Raw genomic sequence first — 16,478 nt, forward strand, 5'->3', positions numbered from 1 at the left:
TGCGCCTGTGAGCACCCACGGACGAAAAAATAAATCTGCGCCTATGACACCATTTACAACAACCTGACCACCTCCCCTGATTTTTCAACCACTACACCTGCCTACCCCCCTCCACCCTCTCAGTCACTCTCTCATTTCTCTCTGCTGTCCCCTGTGGTCAGGGGGGTTAAGAAGTGTGTTTATTGTAGAGAATTGTTAAAGGTAGTCTGTATATGCATGGAGATGAACTGTTAACCACTACATTTGCAATGGCAGAGTACCGCAGACCTTGTGCATCAAACCTCTCGTTATTCACCAACGTTTGCCCCCGCGTAATGCTTCAGGTCCCGCATTGGTGCGGCTCCCGGGTCGTCGGGGGAAACTGGCGCGGCTCCCCGGGGCGTCGGGGGCGACTGGCATCGGAGGCTTGGGCCCCATCATAACTGCTTGCAGTTCTAGTTATTATTATTATTATTATTATTCATCTTTCGGTGCCAAATTTTGGTTCCAAAAGCGTCTGAGCGTCTCTGCATATTGACACAGAGCTGAGCTCCGACCACACACACACACACACACACACACACACACACACACACACACACACACACACACACACACACACACACACACACACGGCCTCTCCATGTGCGGACGGAGTAAACTTTCTGCAGTTTTGTTGAAGTCAGGGCGATGCCAATAAAGTGGTTTCAAGTGTGGTTACGGTTTTTCAAAACTTCATGCAGACAGCATTTGCTGCAATTATGATATTAATAGCGAGCTGAAAGCGGTCGCTGTGCTGTTGACGTTACACTTCCTCTTAGACAAGCAGGCACAACAGTGGTTTTCTCTGCCCTGATGACTGACTGACTGACTTGAAAGGCACTTTTAATAATGTTATTCTGAGTGAGCGGTTTTACCAGAATTCTTTAATTTTGATAACTTTTGATTTACAATTAAGGTGGAAAATAAAAGCTTTGTGTTTAATGGATTTTTGTTGATGTTGAAATGGATTTTAAAACATATGATATCGAAAAAAGTACCGTTGGAAACCGGCATCGAAACTGAGGTATTGAAATTGGCACCGGATCGAAAGATTTTGAACGATGCCCAGCCCTATGTTTTGCAGGAAAATCACTATTGGATTTTTTTCATTAAACAGCCCTAGTATAAGTGTATAAAAGGTTGGGTGAAAATGTGTATGGTTCTGTGTTTCAGACCACGTGTGGACAGAGATTTACTCGGTGTCTCAGCGCCGCTGGCTGCACTGTGACTCCTGTGAGAACTGCTGTGATAAGCCTCTACTGTATGAGGTTGGCTGGGGGAAGAAACTGGCCTACGTTCTGGCTTTCTCTAAGGACCAGGTCAGGCAAATGGACACTACATACTACTACTACTACTACTACTACTAGTACTAGTACTACTACTACAGGTTTTACTACTGCTGCTACTATCAGTTGTTAAAATTTATACTGGTATCAGTCCCTTTTTTAGTTTTACTTTATATTTCTTTTTACATTTTTGTGATTTCTGGGACCAGTTTAAAAAATAAAAAAGTAAAAGTATCACGTCCTTAGAGGATAAAGAATGTTACACTACAGATTATAAACCAACAATGTTTTAGTCCATCTCTTTGGGTTGCAGGGTATAAGGAAGGAAAGTACACAATAACTTTGTTGAATATCGTGACAACAATATTGCTCGCGTAAAAAAAAGTATTATTATATTATTCATATATTAAAGTGTACTCAGTCCTGCCTTTCTGCTGTTTTCAGTATTTTAAACACATTGCTTGTTGAATTTAAAACAAATGAAATGAATTCCAAAGTGTGTGTGTGTGGCAGGTGGTTGATGTGACGTGGAGGTATTCCTGCAAACATCCAGAGGTTTTGTCGAGAAGGACCAGGGTTCAGGAGGCCTGGCTGCTGCACACCATTAATGGGCTCAATGCCTCGGTAAATCGTAGCCCCTTTTAAACCCTATGCAAAAGATTACTTTCCGTGGTGAGTCTGATGTAAAGCCTGTTTCATCTGCTCTGATACTAAAGAGGCAGCAGTCCTTGAGTCCAGACAGGAAGGAGGAGCTGACAGAGAGGATGCTTGTCGAGCTGGTGGAGTTTATTTCCCCCAAGAAACCCAAACCAGGAGAGCTGGGTGGACGCAACTCTGGCTCTCTGGCCTGGAGGACGGCACGGGGGGAGACAAGAGAGGCTGATACAGGGACCTCCACACAGGTACATTCTATTTTATATGATGTTATAATTGAGCTTACCCATTATAAGTGTGTGTGTGTGTGTGGTGTCAGGCTGCAGGTTACGTGTTTACTCCTACTGAGAAAGAGAAGAGCGACAGTTTACTGCACGTGTGCTACAATGCCGCCAAAGACCAGTACTGTCGAGTGTCCAACAACTCTGAGGTCATTCCGAGCTGGGATCAGTGTGTGTGGAGGAAGGAGTCAGTCTTCAGAAAGGTGGAGGATGACTGGCAGATGGTACGTTTATCGTTTGATTAACCAACCCATATTTGTCATTTTGAGCACAATTACATTTTTTAGTATTCTATGGCTCAGGGAACTTAAAATGTAACACTCAACATAGGTCAATGTACTATATATATGTACTGTGTATATATATATGTGTAGATATATATGTGATATATATATATATATATATATATATATATATATATATATATATATATATATATATATATATATATATATATATATATATATATATATATATATATATATATATATATATATATATATATATATATCTATATATATATATATCTATCTACATATATATATATATCTATATATATATATATATATATATATATATATATATATATATATATATATATATATATATATATATATATATATATATATATATATATATATATATATATATATATATACACACACACACACACACACACACACACACACACACACACACACACACACACACACACACAACAACACAACATACCATACGCTCACTCACTCGGTCAAAGGTTTTAGAACACCCCAATTATTTTTGTTTTTTATTGAAATTTTAGCAGTTCAAGTCCAATGAATAGCTTGAAATGGTACAAAGGTAAGTAAAGAAAAAATAAGGTTACCCAAAATTGAAAAATAATGTACATTTCAGTATTTTACAAAAAGGCCTTTTTCAGGGAACAAGAAATGGGTTAACAACGTAAAGCTGTTCTGCAGCAATGGAGGTTGATCAAGCTTTGAAAGTTAGTGCTACCAATTCCCACAGGTATTCCAACTTGTCTGGATTACTTACAACCCCCTCTGTTTGTATAAAAGTATTGTTGGAACACTGTGGTACCATACCCTCGTGAGAATTATTTGAACAGTATTGTACTGCAGAAAGTAGTGTGTTGCTATAAAAATGGCGGGAAAAAGGCAATTAACAATGGAAGAGAGGCAGACCATCATAACATTGTTGTTATGAATGTTGGTCTTTCCTACAGAGAAATTGCGAAAAAAGTCAAGGTGTCAGTGAGTACAGTATTCTTCACCATCAAAAGGCACTTAGAAACTGGGGGGAACTCTGACAGGAAGAGGTCTGGCAGACCCAAAGCCACAACAGAATCAGAAGACAAGTTTCTGAGAGTCAACAGCTTGCGTGATAGGCGGCTCAGAGGACAACAGCTTCAAGCACAGCTTAATAGTGGTCTTAATAGCACGTTTGATAGGTCAAGTTGCAGCAAGAAAGCCATTGCTATGATGTCAGAATAAGAAAAAGAGGCTTGCCTGAGCCAAGAAACCTTGTCAATGGACTACTGAAGACTGGAAGAAGGTGCTATGGACTGATGAATCAAAATTGGAAATCTTCGGTTCATCACGCAGGATTTTTGTACTCCATCGAGTAGGCGAAAGGATGGTTCCTCAGTGTGTGACATCAACTGTCAAACATGGAGGAGGAAGCATGATGGTCTGAGTGAAAAGGCACCCTGAACCAAAACGGCTACCACAACATTTTGCAGCGCCATGCAGTACCCTCTGGTATGCGCCTTTGGGATGAACTGGACAGAAAAGTGAAAGCAAAGCAACCAAGTGCCACACATTTATGGGAACTTCTGCAACAGAGTTGGGAAGAACTTTCTGAAGAATATTTGATTTCCATTGTAGAAAGAATGCCACGAGTATGTTCAGCTGTTATATCTGCCAAAGGGGGCTACTTTGATGAGTCAAAAATTTAGAATAAATTTTGGTTTATAAATTGATTCCATGATTTCTTTTTTTAACTTAAATTGTTCATGTGTCCTATTCTTTCATTTTAGAATACAATAAGACATTGAACTGCATGAATTTCAATAAAAACCTGGGAAAATTGGGGTGTTATAAAGTGTGTGTGTGTGTGTGTGTATAATGTTTACATTAACTCCCAGTTACTTCTAAAGATTGTATTTCTTTCTTCAGGTGTACATAGCTCGAACAGAAGGTTCCTCTATGGGAAAAATTAGCTGGAAGTTTGACTTTGCTCCGGCAGGAATGAAGATAAAGTCTGTCTCGATCATGGCCAGTAGCCAGACCTTCCACTCTGGGAAAGTCTGCTGGCACTTGCAGGCAGGCCAGATTACTACAGAGTTCTCTGGAGGTATGGTTATGTAATATATGTTCTGATCAAATACTCTAAATGTAATTGTGTGACATGAATCCCTCCTAAAGATTTCCTCTCCTGTGTTTGAACCTTCAGATGGGAAGATGCAGTCATTCCAGAATCTATCCGGCTCCTCAGAGTTCACTGTTGTAGCAGGACTCAGGGGTGGAGAAGAGGAGACGTCATGGCAACACTCTCAGCTCTTTAGACAAAGCTTGAAGGAGACGGAGGAGTCTTCATTTGAAATCCTCATCCACTTAGACAATGCTTAACAGTAGTTTTAATTAACATAATCGGGTCCCTCGTTTGACAACTAACTCACTAACTGCTATGAAAAGTTCCGAGCTAATTGTTTGGATGATAGTTTTGTATGATGACAAATCAGTGCAATATTTTAATTTGTCAGTCTGCCAGGATGATTGAATATGCATGGCCTAATGATACATGAATGAAGCATGGATTTTATTCCTATCACAGAGAACAGATATAGTACATTTTAAACATTTGACTGCTAGCAAAATAACAAATAAGACATGCAGTATACAATAAAAAGGGTTTTAAAGATATAGCTATAGCGTTTGTAAAATGTGCCCGTCACTGTGAATGTGTCTGTAATTTGTGATACATGGAGACATTCCACACAGCAAACTGGGGTTAATGTCCTTGTCAGCTCAGGTTGCTCCAGTTATGCTAGTAATAAACAATTGTGCCATTTATTTTTGGCTAAGGAATTTGTTCACCTTTCCATGCCCAGTTACATCCATGTGTATAATTATAAATTGAGTGCTGTTAGTGTGGTGGAAAGTGCTGAATGTTAGGCAATATCTGGTGGTATAATAAAGATATTTTTGCAGTCTGGTAGTGGCTACGCCAATGTATGCATTACATTATACCTTGTTGATGTATCAAGATAACTGGTCTAGTCCATGGATGTATTAAGAGAACGGTCAAGTCTTACTGATGAAGGATGAAGCTAGTTTTTGCCGCCATCTTGCGTCAAAAAAATACCATAGTCACTAAAATATTGGCTTTTCGTATTGGTCAAAGTACCGGTGCCTTCGAAAAAGCAGCCACCTGATTGGTCGGTTTATCTGCAAGGCGATTCGCCGTCTATCTTGCAGATGGCGGAGCCGGACAGCGGTTGCTGCTGCTAGCTAATCGTTTTGTTTCTAAATGAAATGTGAAATGTGCATCGTTTTGAGAGCATTTTAGTTAAACTCCTATTTTATTCTCTTGAGTTTTCACATGAAATTGTAAGTCTTATTTAATGCGCGCGTTTTGTACAGTATTTATTTGGCAGCAAGTAGCCCGGTTAGCATCTTTGTTGGAAGTTTAGGCCTACTGTGCCTCCGCTTGTCGATTTTAACAATAGCCGCGATACACTCCCCTACTCTGCTTGTTTTGATACATTCAAAGGATTACCTTTAAGCAAACGGAGAAAGAACATGGACGATAAACAGGTTTGGGTACCTTTTAGTAACTGAGACATTTGTTATGCTAAAGGACATTTAATCTCACTGGAATTGAAGACATTTTGCGAGGTGAAATCACAAAACATTAGGATCACAAAGGAAGATGTCCAACGGCGCAGCAGGAAGCGGGGGTCTTTCGTGGATGGTAAGTTAGTGTGTCTACTAACCACTAACTAACGATAACTAATTTACAGTTTTATCATCTAACTGCTTTTGTAACGCCTAAAAGTGTTATATTCACCTTAGCACAGTGCACCGGTGTCCGTTATAAGCTTACGCTCGCATTTAACGTTAGCTAAATCTTCCGTAGTGCCTATTCTCCTATCCGATTCAACGTAACGCTTGTTAAAGAGCGGTCAGCTGTGGACTCGGTTTAAATTCTGACAGGGTTTTAAAGGCCCTAGCGTTACCCCTGATGCAGAAACGTTTTTTACAAATTTAACAACTGAAAGGCGCAAGCAGAGACTCCTAACGTCTTGTCTCATTATGAGGACCCCGGGACCACAGTTCATAACGTTAACAACCTTAAAAATAAAGACTGAATCAAACTAAACGGAGAAAACTAATTGAGCTTTACCTTGTTTATTAATTAGCTACCAATGTTCAGTAAACAATACAACGCAGCTTATAACAAACATTGGGTGCACTGTTATTATTACGGTATAAATTCATGTTCTCTCGGTGAGTCTATCTGGTTCCACTGGTGTCTAAAGGTCCCAGCGTTTACCTGTGAGGAACATTAGAAGTTAACTCGCTGTGCCGAAGTTAGTAAATCACTTTGAAGCGAATGTACTACTGATGTTACGTGTTTAACTGAACTTGTCTAACTTATGCACATCTTGAAGCATGCTTTGGGAGATGTGTACTATTGCCATTGAGCATGGTTTTTCAATGGCGTAGGGGTTCGACACTAGAAATAACCAGTATCTACCTCCGTTGAGATACAGTACCTACAAACACACGTTGTGACGGTAAAGAATTGCAAATTTGTGGAACATTGATATTATTGAAAATTTCATCTGATCCAGTGAAAATTAAAGTTGCATTAAATACATTTGTGGTGGAATTTGTGACGGATGTTCAACTCCTAGCCTAACTGCACTGTTAATTAGTATGTGCATCGCGATCTGTGAGGTGAGTTTGTGGAATGGTTTGGACTAGGTGCTAAAACATTATACAAAAGTTTAAAAAGTTGTAAAAACAATTGTGAGGGTGGGTTAGTATACCGATTGTTCTGGAGTGGGTCATTAGGGTCATGGGTTGTTGGGTGCAAAGTTTTTAAATGTTTGGTAGGTGTTTAAAATTATACATGTTTTTTTTTATGTAGATTTTGCTATCTTGCTATACAAAATATATAATATACACAGGAACTATTTAAAGTTGAATGAGGGGTGTGAAAAATTACAAGCTTCGGTTTCGTCCCTCTCCTTTTCGGACAGGTTGAACATATTGTTTGTAACACTTTATAGATATTGCTTTTCCTTTTGGTATGTTGCTACACACTTAATGTGTTTTATATATATATATATTTTTTTTGTTAGAAATAAAAATAAAGAAATACATTTGAAGTTGTGATTGAAATTTTTGTTTGCATTCCTTAAAGTAAAGGTTTCTTTTTTTTGTCTGGCATATTAATGTTAAAGTCTATTATGTACATCATAATAATAATGAATTGCCTTTAAATATTACCGAAATCTCACATCTTATGCTCACTAACATTTCGAACTTGATAATTAACCTTTACAAATATTACAGTCTTATGGAATAGAGAGATAGAAGACTTAAAGTCTTCATTATTAAAGCTTTAGTGCAGAACTTTTTGATATTAATGAACGTCCGTTACATTCAAGCCATTTCCAAATGAGTTGCTACAAAGCTAATCAAGGCTATCATCTCCACACAACTTTATCTGTATTTCTCAATATGACTATGTTCAGAAGATTGTGTCGTCCGCTGACTTTCCCGCGCAGAAACTTGAGTGAAGATAATTACCTCTTCTGAAGATCGTGTTTTTTTTAATCCTCCGTGTCCTCCTTGGACAGACAACTGTGTGGAGGAGGGGGGGGAGGTGGTGCGCGATCAAAGAAGGCTTGTATCATGTGGATGCACTGACAGTGTTGTTGTCATTACTTAGAATTCCTGACGGGGGAGACAAACTACACACTATAGCTTTAAACACAACACAAGCCTTCCAATTACAGCGCAATGACCAGTAGTTTGCTTCTGGTCATTATGTGTCACTAAATCACAAAGCCACAGAGGTCCACAGCGTTCCCCTGGCAGTGGCCATGGATAATCAAAGTACTTTTTTTATGCTGTACATACATAGTTATATGTGTATTAATAACAGAAAAAATTCTGCCAAACAGGAGGCTGCGAATGGCAGAGGTGATACTGGCAAGATGGAAGGGGCCAAGAAAGACAAGGCTGGTTCCAAGTTGTCTGTGGAGAGAGTGTACCAGAAGAAGACCCAGCTCGAGCACATTCTTCTCCGTCCAGACACGTACATCGGCACCGTGGAGCCCATCACCCAGGTGAGTCCAGAGGAAAGTGCCTTCCATTGTTGAGGATAGACTAGGGCTGCACAATGTATAATTCTTTTATCGTCATTGCAATATCACCGGGCGCAGCAAACACATCGCAAAAGTATGCAACATATCACAAAAGACACTATAGAAAATATCAGTAGAAAACTGCACTTAATAATCGTCTTTTTAAGTGGTGCCTTTTTATTCAATTCAATGTTCAGTTTGTTCAATAAAAGAATGTTGGAAATAATTTTCTTTCATTCATTTTAAATTCGAACAAGCAATTGGTTGTATTTTAGCAAATACTGAAAGCAGCAGAAATGCAGAACTGAGTACACTTTAATATCTGTTTATTTATCGCAAGTAATGTTGTTTTGATATTCAACAACGTTATCGCATATTTTCCTCATATCTTGCAGCCTTAGGATAGACTGCAGAGACCCCAGAAATACACTGTAATTCATCAAAAGTGCTAATTTTTTAAATATTGGCATTATGTTACAACAGGACCGCTGGACATTTCTCTGTGAAAATGGTTCTGGTAGTCCGTCTACTACTCAATATTTTAGTACTGTTTTCTGCACAGGTGTGATCAAAACTAGTCACATAAAGCTTGACACGTTTGCTATTCCTTCTGCCTTTGGGAGACTCACTGTTAGGGCTGAACGATTTGGGGGAAGAAATCTAATTGTGATTTTTCTTCCAGATGTTGCGATTGCTATTCGATTCGCGATTTAAAAACATGTATAATAAATGTAAAATCCACTGAAAATAGGACATTGCTGTAACCAATCTGTGGTAACATTATTCCAGCATTTTTCTTGTGAAAAAACAGTAAATATAATAATAAAAAGAGGAATTAAAAATGTTACATCAAACATTCAACTAAATATTGCACATTTGATTAATCGCGGTCTTCACGATTAGCTAATCGCATTCTTTTAAATTGCAATCTCGATTTGAAAACGATTAATCGTTAAGCCGTAGGCGATATGGGGAAACTCAAATGTTATGACATTTTTAACCAAAAACCTCTATCAATATTACGACAATATTGGTGCTTTCACAAAATCATTACACAATGAGATTTTAGATAAATAATCATCAGTAATGTGGATATAGTGACTAAAGTTTTTTTTACACTAGACGCATCCAAGGTGGCGCGCGACATCGTGACGTCAAAATGACGTAATATCCGGCCGGCGCGTCTGATATATGGCGCGCGAGCCGAGGTCGCGCACAGCTCTTTTTTTTTCAGCTTTAATGGTGAATGAAAGGCTTAATCTGACGAAGTAGCTCATTGAATCAAATCGAAGCATTGACGGCAATGCTGCTGCCAGTTCTGCCGTTGTTTAACTTTTTCTTCTTCTAGTCCGTAGAAAGAGCAACGTCGGTAGCCTTTGCTCATTAGCGCCACCTTTGTTCAGAAGAAGACTGCAACTAGTGTCGCGACCACCAGCGCAGGCATACAGTAAATAGTCACGGGGATTTCATGACGTCACATATGCACGCGCCAGCTCGGCTGCGGTTACTGTAAAACACGCTTAAGTGGGTAAAGGAAAATAGAACTGCGTGAACAGTCTGGTAAGTTCAGAAAATGACATCACATGACTTTAATGCAGCCTTTAAACTAGTTCATCTATTACTGCTAATAAGCTTACACGTGATTATGTTTACCTATCTGCTTATTTGCATACTCTTAACTTTGTTGTTTTTATGGTCACTGCTACCAATGAGTGTTCCACCCTGAACTTAAAATTATTTCTATATTATTATTATTTTTTTTATTTTTAGCAAATGTGGGTTTTTGATGAAGAAATAGGAATGAACCAGAGGGAAATCACCTACGTTCCTGGGCTGTACAAAATCTTTGATGAAATTCTGGGTGAGTAAATCCACATTGTTCCCTTTGGCACTCTAATCTGCACAGTTAATGTGAAGGTTCATTTGTCATTTGAGATTGTCCCTCTATGACTGGGATATTGAAGGCTTATTATCGCCTTTTAAAAACGTCAGCGTTGTTCACTGAATCCCAGTCTGCTGTTGGCACTGTGCAGCAGAATTGATCTAGGACAGTATATGGAGATTAGTTTCCCTCTGTGAGCTTGTCTGTGTGCCCTGTTTGCAGCCGGGATGGACATTTGTGAAAAAATTAAAAGTTGACAGAGAAGTAATTTCAGTGTTTGTGGCAGCTCACGGTCAAAGCTCCAGTTATTTAAAAAAAAAAACGTTAACCTGGTAAAGTGCAAGCGTGCTCGGTCAGCACTCCTCAGCTAAATAAAGGTTGATAAAGCAGTTGTAAATCTATTTGTTACATGTTAGTTTTAAGGACTCCGTACGATGTGGGAGTAATGATGCCTCTCTAGTAAGGTGCAGCAGTGTAATCTGGGCTCACAGCATGGGAGTGCATTTGATGATTGCTTTCATATTTTAATGGCAGGTTCATTGTCTGGTTATTACTGCTGTGGCCTGTGTGATTACACAAAGGCCCAGGCTGGTAGCAGATATTTAAGGCAGGCTCACACAAAAAATACAAGTTACACTTTCTTTGTGTGAATGTAAAATTCTAATTCTTTAAAAAATGTCGGTCAGTGAACTGAACCAAGTGGGTTACGTGATTCTTATTCGGTTGCTTTAGTATTGATATTGTACTTACTTTTTATTTAGATATGATCACATTTGCAGTGAAGGTGATCATTTGCTATCACAAATATTTACCTCACCGTATAATATAGGTATAAAATCTCCCAGAGAATATTATTGCCTTTTTACATGCAGCAACAATTTTTTATTTTATTTTTGCAGATACAGTACAGGTTGTTTCCTATCACAACTTCCCCAGTCCCAGATCCAGCATTTTACTGTCTCCAAGGATCTCATAACCAGCTGAAACATACATTCTCCTAAATAAAATACTTTTTACATGACCAGAAGATGTTTGGAATGATAAGCATTCACGTGCCATTTCATCTAATCCATTAATAAAACATTCTCTAGTTCTAGCTTCTCAAATGTGAGAATGTGCTGCCTTTTTTTTCTATTGTTATAATTGTAAATTGAATGTCTATGGATTTTGGATTTTTGTTTGTCAGACAAAACAAGACATTTGAAGACACAACTTTGGGATCTGTGGTTTATTTATGTTTTCCCCCCTGTGACAGTCAATGCAGCAGACAACAAACAAAGGGACAAAAACATGAATGCCATTAAGATCACCATTGATCCGTGAGTACAATGTTTCATAATATAATTTCCAAAAAGAGTGTACTAAGTATGTACCTTTGACAAAATACTGTATATCCCCTCCACATGTTGGATTTTGACTTAACGTTGATCATTTCTTATCCTGGTTGACACCAGACCCTTCTCAGTTGTAACTGAGAGTGGGTCTGGGCAAGGTTCATCCACAGCCCATTTCCAAAGGGGCGTCACTAACGGACGCCACTCAAATGCCTCTGGGCGCAATTGGATAGTCCTTCAACCAGTCAGACCAAATATCTGTGTGACGTAGCAGCGACAGCGGTATCAATGGGTTGCTGCGCTTCGGTGGCCGCCATGTTGAATGTAAACAAAAAGTTGCTTGCCGTTGCTGCGCTATCGTCATCGTGTAAAGCCCGCCTCAACGGTTGTGATTGGTGCCTCGATTTGGAAAAATTGGAAATGGGCTTGAATGGGCTCTTGGCCAGACAGACTTGCAGAGCAAATCTCAAATTTGCCGGAAGATTGTCAGGGTTTTCCCAGGCTAGTTCTGCAGGGGTTTTGTGAATGTGCGTAGAATGCATTTTGTGTGAAAGCAATAAAAAAGGATTGACAGATCATTTCTTTCTTGTCCCATGAAATGTGATGTCAATTTATTTGTGGCTAATGAGCTCATTACACCGTTAGAAACAGGCCCTTTCTTTTCTCAGAGACTAGACACATGCAGTAGATGGTTGAGGTCTGAGACGTGGATCCAGGCGAAAATACAGTATAAAGACCTTGTGTTGAAATGCAATGAGGTCTATGTGTGGTTCACCGCCAGCCTGCCAACAGCTTAAACAGCTGTGTCCTTCAACGCAGCTGCTGCTCGCTCTAATGTCGCCAGCTGTATAAATGATAGCGTTAGTCCTGCCGCCACTCTCGGGTCTCTGTTGCTAATGTGGCTTTATAGAGATGTTAGTGCTCCTCTCCACAGCTCCCTCAGCTGGTTTGTGTGTGAGCTTATTAAGTACTGGTGTCATTATTTTGAGTCACCACAAATCTAACTGCATCCCATCATATCAGAGATAAGATGGTAAGATATGATGCATTTTAAAGTGCAACTTTACACCCTGTTTTTGCTCAAACACAACCCCTGCACATATTCACAAATACATTCACACTCAGACACTAGTCTCACATGCCAGACCTATCTCCAAAGCGCTGTGGAGTAAGGTCTGGCTACACCACAAAAGAAAAAACCACATACGATGATAGATTAAGTTAACTGTTGACACAATACAGTAACGTGAGCTATTGAAATTAGCCGGAGGTTAAACTTAATTTGCCCTTATCAGTGTTTCGCTGTGTGTACTTCGTCCACAGCAATCCCACCAATCTGTCCCAGTTAGAGAGTAAATGCCGTAAACCTATTCTTTTCCAGCAAACTTCACAGAGTACAGGGCAAAACAGCATTTCCACTCTGTTTTAATATTCTAGTCTAGCTCAACTAGAGCAGGATATGTCTGGTTAGTAACCACAGACAGTTGCCCCGTTCAGAATGAATATTCCCGTTGGCCTGTACAATTATAGTGGAGGAGGTAACTGTATACTACTAGTGTAATAATAGAAGTAGTATGGATGTTGTCCTGTACTTCAAGGGCATAGAGACAACATCACAGTCTTTTTAGGACATCATTTCTTGATTTTTTTCTTGAAAAAAGCAAGTAACTACTGCTGCAGTGAAAGCTGTAGACTGGGATCAGAACTGAGTAGTAGTGTAATAAAGTAACTTAAATGCAAATACTGGGTCATTTTACTATCAATCAACAAACTGCAAATTCTTTCATACTGGAATCAATACAATACTTGAGTTTTTCTGATAGCAAAATTTAAGAAATACATTTTTTTTCCTCTATGAAACCATCTACCAAATTAACCAAAACTTCTCAAATGTGTCCTTGTTAATTTTGTCTTAATACAAGGGATGCCATACAAGAACTTAGCCTAAATAAAATGCAGTGTAAAATTTGGGTAATTATAGTCATACATTTTGAAGTAAAAGTCCATCCATCCATCCATCCATCTTCGTCCGCTTATCCGGTGTCGGGTCGCGGGGGGAGCAGCTCCAGCAGGGGACCCCAAACTTCCCTTTCCCGAGCAACATTAACCAGCTCCGACTGGGGGATCCCGAGGCGTTCCCAGGCCAGGTTGGAGATATAATCCCTCCACCTAGTCCTGGGTCTTCCCCGAGGCCTCCTCCCAGCTGGACGTGCCTGGAACACCTCCCTAGGGAGGCGCCCAGGGGGCATCCTTACCAGATGCCCGAACCACCTCAACTGGCTCCTTTCGACGCAAAGGAGCAGCGGCTCTCTCCGAGCTCCTCACGGATGACTGATCTTCTCACCCTATCTCTAAGGGAGACGCCAGCCACCCTCCTGAGGAAACCCATTTCGGCCGCTTGTACCCTGGATCTCGTTCTTTCGGTCATGACCCAGCCTTCATGACCATAGGTGAGGGTAGGAACGAAAACTGACCGGTAGATCGAGAGCTTTGCCTTCTGGCTCAGCTCTCTTTTCGTCACAACGGTGCGATAGATTGAATGCAATACCGCACCCGCTGCGCCCGATTCTCCGACCAATCTCCCGCTCCATTGTCCCCTCACTCGCGAACAAAACCCCAAGGTACTTGAACTCCTTCACTTGGGGTAAGGACTCATTCCCTACCTGGAGAAGGCATTCCATCGGTTTCCTGCTGAGAACCATGGCCTCCGATTTAGAGGTGCTGATCCTCATCCCAACCGCTTCACACTCGGTTGCGAACCCGATCCAGTGAGTGCTGAAGGTCGCAGGCCGATGATGCCATCAGGACCACATCATCTGCAAAGAGCAGCGATGAGATCCCCAGCCCACCAAACTGCAACCCCTCCCCACCCCGACTACGCCTCGATATCCTGTCCATAAATATTACAAACAGGATTGGTGACAAAGCGCAGCCCTGGCGGAGGCCAACCCTCACCTGAAACGAGTCCGACTTACTACCGAGAACCCGGACACAGCTCTCACTTTGGTCATACAGAGATTGGATGGCCCTGAGTAGAGACCCCCTCACCCCATACTCCCGCAGCACCTCCCACAGTATCTCCCGGGGCATACTCCCAGGCTCCCTCCAGGATCCTTGCGAGAGTGAAGAGCTGGTCCGTTGTTCCACGACCAGGACGGAATCCGCATTGTTCCTCCTCAACCCGAGGTTCGACTATCGGCCGAACCCTCCTTTCCAGCACCTTGGAGTAGACTTTACCAGGGAGGCTGAGAAGTGTGATACCCCTATAATTGGCACACACCCTCTGGTCCCCCTTTTTAAAAAGAGGAACCACCACCCCAGTCTGCCACTCCTTTGGCACCGTCCCAGACTTCCACGCAATGTTGAAGAGGCGTGTCAACCAGGACAGCCCCTCCACACCCAGAGCCTTGAGCATTTCTGGACGGATCTCATCAATCCCCGGGCTTTGCCACTGTGTAGTTGTTTGACTACATCAGTGACTTCCGCCTGGGAAATCGACGACAATCCCCCGTTATCCTCCAGCTCTGCCTCTAACATAGAGGGCGATTAGTCGGATTCAGGAGTTCCTCAAAGTGCTCCCTCCACCGCCCTATTACCTCCTCAGTGGAGGTCAACAGTGTCCCATCCTTACTGTACACAGCTTGGATGGTTCCCCGCCCCCCTCCTGAGGTGGCGAACAGTTTTCCAGAAACACTTTGGTGCCGACCGAAAGTCCTTCTCCATGTCTTCTCCAAACTTCTCCCACACCCGCTGCTTTGCCTCTTTCACGGCAGAGGCTGCAGCCCTTCGGCCCTTCGGTACCCTGCAACTGCCTCCGAGTCCTCCGAGATAACATATCCCGGAAGGACTCCTTCTTCAGTCGGACGGCTTCCCTGACCACTGGTGTCCACCACGGTGTTCGTGGGTTACCGCCCCTTGAGGCACCTAAGATCCTAAGACCACAGCTCCTCGCCGCAGCTTCAGCAATGGAAACTTTGAACATTGTCCACTCGGGTTCAATGCCCCCAGCCTCCACAGGGATGCACGAAAAGCTCCGCCCGGAGGTGTGAGTTGAAAGTCTGTCGGACAGGGGCCTCCTCCAGACGTTCCCAATTTACCCGCACTACACGTTTGGGCTTACCAGGTCTGTCCAGAGTCTTCCCCACCCCCTGACCCAACTCACCACCAGATGGTGATCGGTTGACAGCTCTGCCCCTCTCTTCACCCGAGTGTCCAAAACATACGGCCTCAGATCAGATGAAACGATTATGAAATCGATCATTGACCTTCGGCCTAGGGTGCTCTGGTACCAGGTACACTTATGAGCATCCCTATGTTCGAACATGGTGTTCAGATTATAGACAATCCATGACTAGCACAGAAGTCCAACAACAAACAACCACTCTGGTTTAGATCAGGGAGGCCGTTCCTCCCAATCACGCCTCCAGGTGTGTCTCCATCATTGCCCACGTGTGCGTTGAAGTCCCCCAGCAGAACAATGGAGTCCCCCACTGGAGCCCCATGCAGGACTCCAGTCAAGGTCTCCAAGAAGGCCGAATACTCCCAACTCCTGTTTGGTGCATATGCACAAACAACAGTCAGAGTTTTCCCCCCACAACCCGCAGGCGTAGGGAGGCGACCCTCTCGTCCACCGGGGTA

The 16,478-nt window shown here is 41.8% G+C and overlaps 2 protein-coding genes across 3 annotated transcripts in view; both read left to right on the forward strand.

Annotated features, from left to right (window-relative positions):
- ngly1 (N-glycanase 1) overlaps nucleotides 1-5,458 on the forward strand; it is a 28,350-nt gene extending 22,892 nt beyond the window's left edge. Inside the window, exons 7-12 of the mRNA XM_028598004.1 lie at nucleotides 1,195-1,340; nucleotides 1,821-1,931; nucleotides 2,024-2,209; nucleotides 2,281-2,466; nucleotides 4,420-4,597; nucleotides 4,697-5,458. Coding sequence (XP_028453805.1) covers nucleotides 1,195-1,340; nucleotides 1,821-1,931; nucleotides 2,024-2,209; nucleotides 2,281-2,466; nucleotides 4,420-4,597; nucleotides 4,697-4,872 — 983 coding nt within the window. The 3' untranslated portion in view covers nucleotides 4,873-5,458. The remainder of the gene's footprint in view (nucleotides 1-1,194; nucleotides 1,341-1,820; nucleotides 1,932-2,023; nucleotides 2,210-2,280; nucleotides 2,467-4,419; nucleotides 4,598-4,696) is intronic.
- A 230-nt stretch (nucleotides 5,459-5,688) lies between these two features.
- The window catches only part of top2b (DNA topoisomerase II beta), a 67,105-nt gene continuing 56,315 nt past the window's right edge, over nucleotides 5,689-16,478 (forward strand). For both annotated transcript variants that reach the window (XM_028598000.1, XM_028598001.1), the window contains exons 1-4: nucleotides 5,689-6,217; nucleotides 8,442-8,606; nucleotides 10,395-10,485; nucleotides 11,762-11,825. In XM_028598000.1, the coding sequence (XP_028453801.1) occupies nucleotides 6,176-6,217; nucleotides 8,442-8,606; nucleotides 10,395-10,485; nucleotides 11,762-11,825 (362 nt within the window). In that variant the 5' untranslated portion in view covers nucleotides 5,689-6,175. The remainder of the gene's footprint in view (nucleotides 6,218-8,441; nucleotides 8,607-10,394; nucleotides 10,486-11,761; nucleotides 11,826-16,478) is intronic.

Source organism: Perca flavescens, chromosome 14, assembly GCF_004354835.1.
Source record: "Perca flavescens isolate YP-PL-M2 chromosome 14, PFLA_1.0, whole genome shotgun sequence".
Taxonomy (NCBI): Eukaryota; Metazoa; Chordata; class Actinopteri; order Perciformes; family Percidae; genus Perca; species Perca flavescens.